This window comes from Uranotaenia lowii, chromosome 2 (assembly GCF_029784155.1).
Source record: "Uranotaenia lowii strain MFRU-FL chromosome 2, ASM2978415v1, whole genome shotgun sequence".
Lineage (NCBI taxonomy): Eukaryota > Metazoa > Arthropoda > Insecta > Diptera > Culicidae > Uranotaenia > Uranotaenia lowii.
In genome coordinates this window covers 235607412-235621267 of record NC_073692.1, presented here as the reverse complement: position 1 = coordinate 235621267, position 13856 = coordinate 235607412, and the positions used below count along the sequence as shown (strand labels likewise).

Genomic DNA, 13856 nt, shown 5'->3' with positions numbered 1-13856 from the left:
TGACGATGGGTTGATGACTACTACAGGTGGCCCTTTGCGGTAAAAACCGGATTTATTCTCGGCACTCGTAACGCTTCACGCCAAATTTTGGATACCGGTTGGGCAAAAAGTTAACATCGGCGTAATTAGTTGTTGAATGCTGTCTAGCTCAACCGGCATCGTTTGACGAATAACGAGATGATGAAGATCGCAGAAAATTCTCAGTGAATGAAAATTCGAAGAGCAAAGTGCCTTCTGCCAGCGGATTTGGATTGTGTAGTGTGGTGAAGCCGAGAACATATTCGTGAACAGTCAGGTGAAAACGTGTGGCTTCTAATGAGATGATGTCGTTCTCGATCGTTACGACGACGCGTATCTTTTTTTTTCACTAGCCTCAGCCAGCCCCAGACTCCTCTCCCTTCGCGCTCTACAAATTAACGAAAGAATAAGTGTATTTACACAGAATTTCAGATTCGTTTGCGTACCCTGTACGAAAACATTGGTCGGTGAATGATTGTGCACATTTTGGCGTTTAAGGTTCATTTTTCCCAAATGACGATGGGTATTCGAAGCGACATTGTTCGTTTTTTTTTTAAAGTTTGTTTATTCTATAGCTATGACTGGTTTGCTTAGTGTATGCTGAGTTTGGATAAGAACCATTTTTCGTTGGAATTGCTGTTCACAGGCAGATGATTCCGTAATGTGGTAAAGTTTTTATGTAGAGTCTCTTTTTGTGATAAAATGGTAGGGCTGTTTATCATCAACCGAATCTATGTACGTGCATCTGTATGTTGAGCATTAAAAACGCCCTTTTTTAAAGAGATTTTAATATGAACAAAATTATATTTATTCATACTGTATGCTCTGAAGTTCTGATTATACGAGGCTTTATAGTTCTGGACAATTGTTACTCCATATTGTGCAATCCGAAAAAAGTCGCCGAAGTTTTTCGACTGTGACGAATTTAAAAATCTGCATACAGAGAACGAAGTCAAAATGAAGACAAAAACGATAACAATTAATTTTATGAAGAGATTAACCACCGTAATTTATATTTGTTACTTTTTAGTTTATCGGCCTTAGCGGTGAAAAGTGATGTCCTTTTTAGTAGGGACATCTAAAAATTATGAAATTTTTTAACTCTATCTGTATCTATCTACCACTTCAGGCCCGTGGGGAACAAAAAAAAATAGAAAAATTTGATATGTGATGATAATGCTTCTGAATAAATTCTACCTGCTCATTTTCACCATCTTTCATTTCATCCAACCTTCTATCCCATCTAAATAAAAAAAATTCATAATCTTTAGATGTCCCTACTAAAAAGGACATCACTTTCCACCGCTAAGGCCGATAAACTAAAAAGTAACAGCTGGTTATTTACAAATGAAGTGGGTGCATGGATTTTGAGTACAGTCCTAAGTCTCGAACATCGAATTTTCAACAAGATTAGACTCACTAAGGTTGCCCGATTGCCCGGATTTGCCTGAAAGTTTTTACTTTATTGGCGAAATCAACAAAATATTTAAATTGCGCGATAACAATTATGTATTTTTTGTTGTAATCCTTATTTTAATTAACAAAGTTTATTCAAATAAACTGATTGATGTACATATTTAGATAAAAAACAATTTTTGGAGTTTTTTATACCTATTTGATTTTAATTGAAGCATTCCAGAATTTTCCTGGATATTATTCAGATTTTAGGTTGTGAACTTTGAAATCGAATGCCCGGATTTTGCAAGGTTTTTAAATAAAATAGCCCGAATTTGCTCTGCCCGGACAATTGCAGAAAAATATCCGGTGAGCTTAAGTTTGAATCATATCCGATGTTCTGATTCCAAATTCTTTTTATAACAATTTAAAATTATTGCCTGTGACCGGACTGTGGAATCTGTATCCAGTTTTTTTTTCTTGATTTTCCGTTCGGTTCATCGTTGAGACAACATCTTCTGATTCGAATCTTGGTTTTTCATTTAAAACTAAAATTGGATTCATTTTCCATGCTCGAAACTTTTCATTCTGGAATATTAAAAGAAAATATTTAAAATAACAAAACCATTAAGATTTGGATTTGACTTTTCCATTCTTAATTCTTATGCAGAATTGAAACTTAAAACAGTTCCATAATGGTGATCCAGAATTAAATTATCTGAGTTTCATCATTCGGAATATTCATTCAGCTTCACTAGTTGCATTAGGAATAAAAAATTGAAGGAAAAATTCAGATAAGAGATTTCAGGTTAAGGATTCTGTAATAAGATTTCTTTTTTAGTTCATAATAATTGGGAATTTTGATTTGGAATTCAGATTCAGAAATCGATTTCAAATTAGGAATTAAGAATGTTTATTCAGGTTCAAAACGCAGAATTTAGATTCGGAATCAATATTCAAATTGCCCAAAACCAAACACATAATAGGTGAAAACAACAATAAGATTTGAACTCATTTTCAAAATAGCAAACTTTGAAAAATCAAAATTTTAGTTTAGATGAAATGAAATAAACTAATAATGTTAATTTATTGTTGATAAAATAACTTGTATTGCAGACACTTCAAAAACAAAGATTTAATCTAAAATCTGAATGCATCGAGTTTACAAGAGTTGAAAATAAATCTGATTTGAACCTCAAACTAGTTTTCTTTAAAATGATGCTGTTTTGAATTATATAATGAATCACTTTAAAGCCGAACCACATTACCAAGTGTTAGGTTCTCTCCCGAGAACTCACTCCTCTCGGCACGATCGACTATCGATCGTGCTGACAGCAACAGCTGATTATAGGCCGAAATAAATCAGTTCCTTCCAACCATCAAACCATCAACATCGGATCCCAGTTATTCATCTCCCCGTCGTAATCGACGGAAGGGAAAACAAAATTACATTCCCCGCGTGAAACGAAAGTGTTTTTTAGTGAAAATATCACCACTATCCTGCCTATTCAGGAAGGCAAACTGGGCCTTATTTGCCCCCAATGAGAAGAACGAAAGTTGTGGACAATTTTGTGCTCAGTTCCGATCGTCTAGTGATAATTAATTACAGTCCACTAAAGTTTAATAAAAACAATCCGGAACATTTGGTCCTTCGAGCCGGATTGACTAGCTCAGTGAGTTTTGTGACCGACGGGTAACCCGTGTAGTTTTTGAAGAAAGAGTCATCCATATTCCTCGGATTTCAACGAAGCTTGCGCCATCACAGTTTGTAGACATCAAGCCGTTTGCAGCATCGCTGGGTCGCCATCTTGCAATTTTGCGCCATTTCGCTGCATCTAAGTGAGACCTACCCCAAAGGTTGGACGGAGAACAAGAAGATTTGAGTTGGATAATTTGGTCGGAAATTTCTGGATCTGGACATCAGTTGGATCATACAGGAAAGTAGAAGTGTGCATGATTTTTGTGGTGTAGATTGTGTGTTAAATAAATATCGAGCTTTTTGAAGCAATTGAAATTTTTCTGGTGGTATTTCAGGTGATTAGAATGTGCAACTCTTGATTGAATTAAGGTCCTATTTCGCTGTAATTTTGTTCACCTTGGCAGTCATTATCCCGTTTTGATTCCCCCAGTCAATCGAGCGCGAGATTCGTGTGGAACATTGAGTTGAGTCGAGTGATTAAGTGGGATTATTTCGAGCATTGAATCAGTGAACTCAGTGCAATTGCATTTCCATTCAGTTTAAGTCAGAGAATTCGTCAGATTTGTGATCTAAGTGATCAAGTGTAAGACATTATTTCCCCCCAAGAGCTGCGAGTGCTAGTGTGTGTCGATGTCGGAAATTAATTTACTATAAATAATTTATAAAGTGTATTGAGAAAAGGTGTTTGGTGTTGGCAGTTGATAGTGCGAATAATTACACCGTATCGATATTGAAAATATTACTATTTGGAAATTTATTAAGATTTTTAAGTCAGTTTTTTGTGTCAGATTTGAGTCAGTTTTTGGGAAGTTTACAAATTCAAACGTTTCTCGATCAAGAAAACGAAGCTATGGCCATGGATGATATTGACTTCAGCGAGCTGAAGGAGCAACACCGCCAGTTGAGGAGAACCATCAAGTCAATTGCTGAATTTGTCAAAGAATTTCAACAAGGACTACATGAGGTTGAGATCGAAGTTCGTTTGGACACTTTGGATAGTTCCATGTGTAAATTTTACGGAATGCAGAGAAGAATGAAGGTAATCGTCGATGACGAAGATTTGGAAAGGAAGCCGGATACTGAAGAGACGGAAGCACAACGAAAACGACGAGTTAAAACGCTAGCTGCTCGTCGTGAAGCTGAGTTTGACGAAGTAGCCTCCGAAGTTGAGAGGCTCTATTACCCTTCTAAGGCTGCGTTGCTTAACCTTCGGCCTAAAATGAGGGAACCAGCCGAAATAGAGAAAGATCCCAGGGTTGAAGACCCCGATGTGTCTCGGGTTAAGCTTCCCGATATCCAATTACCCAGCTTTGGAGGAAAAATACGAGAGTGGATAACCTTTCGTGATATGTTCACAAGTTTGATCAACAACAACAACCAACTTTCTCCTATTGCCAAATTCCCTTACTTGCGATCGTATGTTACTGATGAAGCCTTCCAGGAGATTAGCTCTATTGAAATGAACGCTGCCAACTACCAAGTCGTTTGGAGCGCAATCGAAAGGAGATACACTCTTCGCTATTGAACCGATGCGTAGGGAAAACTGTGAGTCGCTGAATCGGTTGATCAGTGACTTCGACAAGAATGTTCAAATGTCGAGCAAACTCGGTGGTCGACTGGGTAGCGTGATAAGACGGTTACCGCTGGTCCACTGACGGCATGGGTTCGATTCCCATCTCGGTACTGGGTGTTAAATGTTAATCTTAAGTTGTCCACGTCATTTATTCAGTCTGTAAAAGCCTAAATCGGCTAAGACGGTGTATGTCTTTTTTTTTTTTTTAAATTGGGGAGCTACCGGAAAATTGATCAACGCTACTTGCTCACATGGTGTGTATGCGGCTGAATGCAGTTACTCTTCGTCATTGGGAGACGCATCACAACTCGAAGGAGGTTCCTACGTTTGTCAAAATAATGAGCTTCTTGCGTGATCAATGTTTAGTTCTCCAATCCCTTCTATCCACCAATGCACCTGAGTCAGAGTTTAATCAATGAAGACTAACAACGACACGTGTATCGTCTCACCCACGTGGAAGTTGTGTGTTCTGCGGAGAAGCTTTCCACAAAGTGTTTCAATGTCGGGAATTTTTGAATTGGTCGATCGATAAGCGTGTGTCAGAAGTCACTAAACACCGACTTTGTATAAACTGTTTTTCACCAGGACATACTCCAAACTTTTGTTCTAAAGGTCCCTACCATCACTGCCAGAAGAAACACCATTCACTTGTGCACTACTGGAGGCCTCTCAGTTACTCACAATCATACTCCTCCTCCATTCCACAAACGCGTCGTAGACTAAGTTCTGTTAGCCAACAATCGGTGAACCATTTTATGCCAAGCATACAACCTCAACCAGTATCTGTCAGTCAACAACAGGTGAACCAGTTCAGACCAAGTACACAATGTCCACCACATCGCACACAAAATCAAGCACCACCCCCATCTACCAATTCCTACCCAGTGATCCAATCAACTAATCCACAACAATATCCACAATTTGTCACAAATAATTCGTTATCGCACACTTTTGGACCCACTCAAAGGTGGAGTGAGGGAGTTCCTTTAAATTCTGATGTCAACCGACCGTACCAGCTGTAATACACATCATTGAGCCACGTTTGCACTAAGAGATGGATGAGTAAATCGCCTTATATCGTGAACTTATCATCAATCGTTGGAATAAATTCTCAGTCTTCACTTGTGAATTTGTAATGTTAAACATTATAGTAGTTTGTTGGTGGTTTACTGAACGAGAATGTTAACCAATTTTAATGATATAAGAATCGTTGTGTGAATAATTCATTCTTATTTTTTAACCCATTCGAGACAGAGGCCTTTTCATGACATCTGAACCTATAGTACTTTACTCTTAAATAACGTTTATGTCGTTTGATTTTCATCAAAACCATTTTTCAATCCTTTTTGCCTAGCATTTGCTGATTCCATTGGTATAAGAATATTATTTTTCCGAACAATATTAAACTTACAATGAATGATTATTCTGACAAAGGCACAAAAATTCCATTGCACACACGGTGTGCAATCGGTCTCGAACGTGTTAATATTTCAAAACAAAACAATTTCAAATATTTCAAACAGTAAAAAAAAATTTTTTTAAATACTTACAATTCTTTACACATTTGCTGTATTTTAGGCCGCGTTTTCACAAAACTCATTATTCATGTATACGTATTGATGCATTCATCTTTAAAATTTTATACGTAATATACACACTTTTGAAGTTAATTTTGAGTTTCGAAACATCAGAGTATTTTTTTAAAAATGATATGAACTTGTTTTTATACTCATAGAGGTTTTAAAACACTATATTCAATGATGTTTAAAAAGTAATTTAAATGCAATTATTGCACTCATCAATAGAAAAAGCCCCTAGATGTAGACTTTTGATGTCTGTATAACAGTTGAAGGCTCTGCTGGAGCTTTCAAATGAGCTGTCAAATCTGGCAAACAATATATTTCTCTTTCCACCATATGTGAATTTAGGTTAGAGAGACAAAGACAGACAAAAGCTCGAACTGCTCGATTTTTTGACTGTTATAATGTGCGCAACATTTTATTTATGCACGCATCAATTAGAAATTTTGTGAAAACGAGGCCTTAGTGTATCTTGAATTTTAGGAATCAAGAATAGATTCTACCGATGATGTAGAAATATGCTGGAGTCCAATGAAAGTTCTGATAGCTATCTCGAATCTTCCATAACAATAATAAATCTTTTATAATAATAGACATCAAACTTTGGCTTTGCCTCGCTGTATTTCATTTTTCAACGAATCGATTTTTTAAACTCAAATTTTAGTTTTTCGACGTTATTTTGGTCAACACTTCATAGAACAAACCAAAACAAAAATTCTGATGAAGACTTAGAAATCAAAATCAACTTTTAGAACAGCTATGACGATTTAAAAATGATTGCAGAATTAGGAATTAGGATTAAGAAAAAATTAAAAACAAAATGTTTTAAGGAAGAAATTCTAATGCACAAAACAATTATTATCAGTTTTTAAAGCATTATTAAAATCATCATCTGATGTTCATATTTGATCACAACGGTGGTAAAGCAAATTTATTTCAAAAATATTCAATTCAAGAAAAACTAACTCAATTTCATAATCTTAACAGTGAGGACTTTATTTGACGATTAAAAAATGCTCGGTTTTTATCCGATTAAATCAGAAAATCAAATTCAACGGAAAACTTCCCGTGCCAGCCGAGAAAAATTTCTCCAGGCTTCCAAATGCTATATTAGACTTTTATGAAGAACGTTAACTGATTTCTAAATCTCAACTTGGTTGCAAACTTACAAGATGCTGTTAATTATTTCCATAGTATTTTTTTGGTTTTTTTTGGAACCCTGGGAAATATTATCTGAACTGTAACGTCCGTTTACTATAGAAAATTTCGAAGATTTTCGAAATTTTCACTCATTGAGCTAAAGAGCCGCAGTTATACATCCAAAGAGCCGCAGGTTGCCGACCTATGCTCTAGGCCAAGGTCGGCGGCAATGACCCTTGATATTCCCAAGAGTAAATCAAAATCGTTTTTTTTTCGGTGTTCAATGGCCTTTTTTGGCCGGTCTGTTTTTTTTTCTTGTATCGCATTTGCTCAGTTATACGCGAAGGTCTATAACAAGGTTAGAGTATAATTATTTTTCGATTGAATATCGTTTTCCCACCATATCCCATACCATTCATCAAATTTTCGTAATCTTAAAAGACCATTTATCAATTCAGCATAAATGTATCCTAGTTACTTCAATAGAGATGAGATGAGGCATACCTTTAAATTTCTGTACAGGGATTTACGAACAGACAACAGATTATAGGGATGCGCATAAATTATCTTATCGTGCAATCATTGTGTTATCGCGACCATGCTTCAGTAGCCATATCGCTGACAACATATCAGTAGAACTATTTAGAAATCATGTTGCAACTGATGCTTGCTGTCACCTACAGTTTGTTGACTAATGCCATTGTTCTAAGCTACACATGACAACTTAACAAAAAAAAATCACACCGGTAGTCAGCTCATCGTAATTTGTTCTATCTAATTGCTCATTGTTACACATTGAGATGCACGATTTCGGCACCACTGCTGATAAAATGATGACTTCCAGCTTACAGCAGTTGACATGTCGAGGGAATTGAGGTGTCTGAAGGCCAGTTGTTCATCAGTGAGTGAGTATTATTTCCAGACTATTTCCCGATGCTGTGAAATACAGGTGCATCGTTGTGGATCACGTGCTGTCATTAATTTCTATCTATAGTTTTACGGCGGTAATTTCCCTTTGAAGCGAAATAGGGAATTAAATTATTCGATGATCAAACACTAATTATAGTTTAAAAATTACTCTTTAAATAAACATTTCTGTTCATTAACTTGTTAGTCTGTTGATAGAGCCTCAAGAAAATAGTTTACTTAACATTAACAATTAACTGATTTCTCTCCGAGGTAAGCTTTCTAGGAAATTTGAAATTTCAATTATCAGGTAATTTACTTGAACATGTACCATAGTATCGCGCTTTCTACAGCTAAATTGATTGTATAGACACCCCCGGCAGAGGTGCATTAACTGATACCGTCAGCGGAACTTCAGTAGGTATCCCACACACATCAACACGTTTCTGCCAAGTGCCCAATCAGCCCGATCTAGGCTGCAATTCAGACTTCGTTCTTTTTATCGGTTAATTTTCCTCTCGATGATTCCAACCGAATAACGCCAGTCATTGTGGTGGGTTGAATCAATCATTAGTACAGACTGTTGTTATTATATTTAGTGTTGGCTTCCTATTGCTGATAAGATGTAATACCACCACCAGCAATCGGGCGATCATTCAATGTAAAGTGGCGAATTCACGGTGTGGATCTTTTTCAGGGACACACGCGAGATGTTTGGAATCTTATCTTCCTCCCTGTGTGGACTTGGGTAACTAATTTCATAACAGAAGGTAATTTGACGTTGTAAGACTGGACAGCCTGGAGTCGGAACGTTATAATTATCAACGGGTTTGGATGAGCACTGCTAAAACCATTTTGGCAAACAAAAGTGGATACACAAGGTTGCGCAATCAGCTTACAGTGCAAAAGACAAAAATGAAATTAAAATGTAGAACAAAATTTTAATATCACATTAAATAAAGCCCCTAAAAATGTTAATAAAAGTTTTTTATATACTTTTTTGGATCAACTTGAATTATTTTTTAATTCGGCTCAAACAGAGAAATAGAATTTTTGGTGCTTTTGTTATAAAAATTGAATTTGACGAAGTTAAACGTCTTGACTCTATAAAAAAATGCGCTGAAACATGCATTCATGGGTGGCAAAACTCCTCAGATCGACTTGTCCAGTGAAAGAGAGTGCAATTTTTTTCGTCTGCTCCCCCAATCTCTGCGGGGAGAAATAAATCGCACTGAAATCAAGAGTGAGATTGTCAACACATAAGAGTGAGCAAGAGCATTCACATCCGCTGATGAAGAGAATTCCCTTCTCCGGAAAAATCTGTAGCGCATTGTGTTGAGGAGAAAACTCAGAGCTTACTCAGTTTATTCGTGGTACGTTCACGAGAAAAGATGCTGCTCTCCGAATCAAAGTTCCCAGAGGTGGCCTGATTTTCTAGAAGCCGTCCTGATCTTAATTGCAATTAATTTCGTAATAAAAACAGTTTAACCTCTTAAACGAATGGTAATCTTCGGTTCAGATGATATTTTGAACGGTGTTTTTCGGTATAAACTACAAGCCACCTAACTTCTCATCTCTTCTGTTGCATAAATTAAGGCGTATACTGCACAGCTATTCCGCCTTAATTTATGCAATCTAAGAAGAGCTGCATTGTATTTTCACCAATCTACTGATGTCCTGAAAAATCCTGTTTTTGTTTTTCGCGATGTCCTGATTTTTTGACTAAACCACCTGGCACCTCTTCTTCGAATGCTACCTTTTGCAAGAAAAAAGAATCCAAAACAGCTAACACCAATAGGCATGGTAGCGATGCAGAAATTTTTGTAATTTTTTCTACGTTGTGTGGTGGGAGTCGAAATATTTTTTTCTTCATTTACTCTGAGGTGTATGACTGAAACACAGAGCGCTCTTTGTTAAGAATTCTTTCTCCCACTCAGATGCGAATGCTCTCACGCTTGCCGTCCGAGTCACTTACAGCTCGTGTAAACTCGGGTAACGAGTGGAGCACGATAAGCGAAAGAGGATTACACTCGGAAGCCGAACTGAAAACAGTGTTGTTTTCTCCCGGCTCTTTGTTGTTTGAGAAGAGCCGACCAACCCTGCATGCATTCAACTAAATATGATATGAAGGGAAAAGCACAAAGCCACAAAGACTCTAGCTCCCGTGCAAAATTTATGCATGACCACAATATTCAACCGAAACAAGAAAAACATTTTATGGAATTTTTTCGCATTGAAACTATGAAAATGCATGGTTTTATTTTATCCTCAGTTGGTTATTTGAAAAGTTCATAACAAAAACATTCCAATGATGTTAGTTCCAATAGTTATGAAAACTATAATTTCATGGGAATCATGAAATGTTGATTAAAAATTTGCTTTTATGTTTACGACATTCATTTGCAAATGAAAGTGAGAAGCTAATTATGATGAGACTAACAGGGTAACCAATTCAAGTATTAGTATTAGTAAATCATAAAATTTCATCTTATGGAGGACCGAATGTGAGATTTATTGAATTTGTGGAACATTAAAAAATGTTGGTGAAAAGCAGCGGTACTTTTTTGAAAAAAAAATTAAGTTTGCTCTTGCCCCGTTTATTGGTGCAAACGCAACGCTTTTTCCCAACTAATTCACAGATGCGTCAGTGTATCGGTCCTAAAATGAATTTAATACATGTTCCGTTATGTTTTATCAACTTTTATTGATATATTTGCTGTTTTCCTGCAATATTAATCACTTTTTGGGACTCATTTTTTTTCTGACTGTTATTTTAAGCAAAAGACCTTCATTTACCAATTGACCTTAAGGCATTACAGAATTTTGAATATCCGCTTCAGATACAACATTGAAATTTCTTGAAGAAGAAACATTTTTCAATTTTTTTGTAACAGAGAAAAGTTGAATGTTTGTACTTGCCCCGGTGTTCCTTAATATTATAAAAAATCAAATACAACACTCCAGTTAACTCAAGAAATATGAAATCTGCACATATGGCCTATAGTTATCCGGATCTAAATATATGACCTTAACCGTCTAATTGTCCTGTTTTATTTAACCATAAAAGAAGGTTAAAATATTTATACAAATATCAGTTGACTCCTTGGTTTCCTCGACACCGCGTAGTTTAGCTTTGTTAAGTAGATCGATCTGTTTGTCGGTGAACTCTTCCTTCGATCGATTCTCCACAAAACCATCTAGTACCGCCACGCTGGTTTCTCGTAGTTCCGCGGCGGTTGCCTCGCCTTCAGTAGATCCAACTTATTCCGTAGCACGCTTTCCTTACGCCTTTCCTCGCACTTTTCCGCCACCTTGACCTGAAAGTGTCTGCCCCAATCGTCCCTAGAATCAAAGGTTTACCGAAGATTCACAAACCAGGGAATGAGATGAGGGAGATAATTTCGGGAGTGAACGCGCCCACTGGAAAAGTGGCGAAGTGGTTACTTAACGAGTTTAAAAGGATGCCAAAACCCTTTAAAACGAGATCGGTGCCCAACACCCTAGAGTTCGTGAACAGGCTGCAGGCGTCGGGAGGCATAGAAGAGGACGAGGTCATGGTTTCTTTTGATGTTTCAGCTTTGTTTCCAAGTGTTCCCGTTAAAGAAGCTTCTAATCTGTTTGAAGATTGGTTGCTTCAACAACACAATGGGAGCACTTGAAAACTCAAAGTTAGAAACTACAAGAAATTGGTGGACTTGTGTATGGGACAAACCTTCTTCAAATTTAGAGATTTGTTCTATAGACAAACAAAGAGGGCACCAATGGAAAATCCTCTGTCTCCATTCTTGTGTGAACTGTTTATGGCTCATTTGGAGGAGACTCTTGAAAATCAAGATTTATTACCCGAAAAATGGTGGAGATACGTCGATGACATTTTTTGTGTAGTAAACAAAGATTTTCTTGAAGAACTTCTAACATCCATAAACGGTTTGCATGAGAATATTAAATTCACTTGCGAAATAGAAGAAGACAGGAAATTACCTTTCCTGGATGTTCTGGTAAGGAGAGATGATGGCCAATTCCAATTCGAAATCTACAGAAAGCCGACAAACACCATGAGGGTAATACCGAGAACCTCGAACCACTCGTTCCAGCATAAGATGGCGGCGTTCCACCAAATGATCCATCGGATGAACTCCATTCCCCTATCAACTGAAGGGAGAGAAAAGGAACTTCAATATATTTTCCAAACGGCTAATAAAAATGGATACCAAAGTTCAAGCCATCATGAGGAAAAAAGAAAGATTGCTTCAACGGAAATCTTTCACTACTTTAACTCCTATTCAGAAGGAGTTTCAACGAAGATCCATGGAGTTCAACAGTGTCAACGCAGTCGAATTGCGACACAAGTTGACAAAGTTTGATATTGAACTAGTGTTCACTAGCTCTAATAATCAACTGAAATCCATCTTAGGATCGACTAAAGATCCAGTGCAGCTCCTTCATAGATCTGGTGTGTACAAAATCAGTTGTTCCGACTGTGATAAGGTGTACATTGGACAAACCAAAAGGAAATTGATTGATAGATTCGAGGAACACATGGCTATAGCTAGATCTGACTCAAAGAAGAAAATTCTTCCTTCACAGAATCCTAGATCTGCAGTAGCTTTACACATGTGTGAATCTGGTCACTCTATTGATCGAGGAAATGTCGAGGAAATTCGTTTGAATTATTTTGAACTTCATACAAAACTTATGTCAATAGAAACCTTGTAATGTCAGTAAAATATGTTTTGAACATTATATATAGCTAAAGTTACTAGTTTTCTCGTTATTCAGCATAAAAGAAAAAAAAATACGAAAAAACATGCCTCACGAAAACTGCTGTAGTTCATATATTACACGTCCAAAAAAATATTTGCCTTATGCATATGAAAGCTGAAGTTAATGCCTACATCATGAAGACAAGAAATATTTTTTTAAATTTTTTTTAATGAAATGGTCACAAAAAGTTCAAAAAAGTGGTCTAAAAAACCTTCTTTTAATTCGATTGCTAGTAAATACTGTTTGAGCGATGGTAGAGTTTTGAAAAAAATATGACTACGAAATCTATTGAAATTCCAACATTTTGCTGTCTTTAGATTTTTGATGCAACAAAAATTGAAATTACTGGAATTTTTCAAAGTTGAATACTTTGCGTGATTTTTTTATAAATTGAAATTTCATCTGTTTTTGTGGTCCACCGTCAGGTTGCACCCGGATTTTCAGTGCTTTTACTGTGTTTGGACCAATACAAAGTATATTCATTGAAAAGCAAATTGATTTTACATTCTAATGAGGTGCCACAATTCACGCTGTGAGATTTCACAAAAATATGAAAATTATAAACGTAAATTCATTCCTGAATTTCTAGAACCACAAGCAGCGCGTCCAGCAGAACGTGTTTGTTTGCTCTCCGATTAGGTACGGTGGGTGGCAAGGTTGCCAACATTTTTATTCAAAAATCAGGGAACTGGTGAAATAAAAATCAGGCAAAATCAGGCTACGTTGAAGTAACGGATGTTTCGCTCAAAGTGATGACCCTTTTTTTTTTTTTGGTCATCGC

At 36.7% G+C, this 13856-nt stretch overlaps 1 protein-coding gene across 1 annotated transcript; it reads left to right on the top strand.

Moving 5' to 3' along the window:
• The first annotated feature begins 3962 nt into the window (after nucleotides 1-3962).
• On the top strand, nucleotides 3963-4637 carry LOC129742424 (uncharacterized). The gene has a single exon (XM_055734322.1). It carries the CDS (start codon nucleotides 3963-3965, stop codon nucleotides 4635-4637), a length of 675 nt encoding a protein of 224 aa, XP_055590297.1.
• The last annotated feature ends 9219 nt before the right edge of the window (nucleotides 4638-13856 follow it).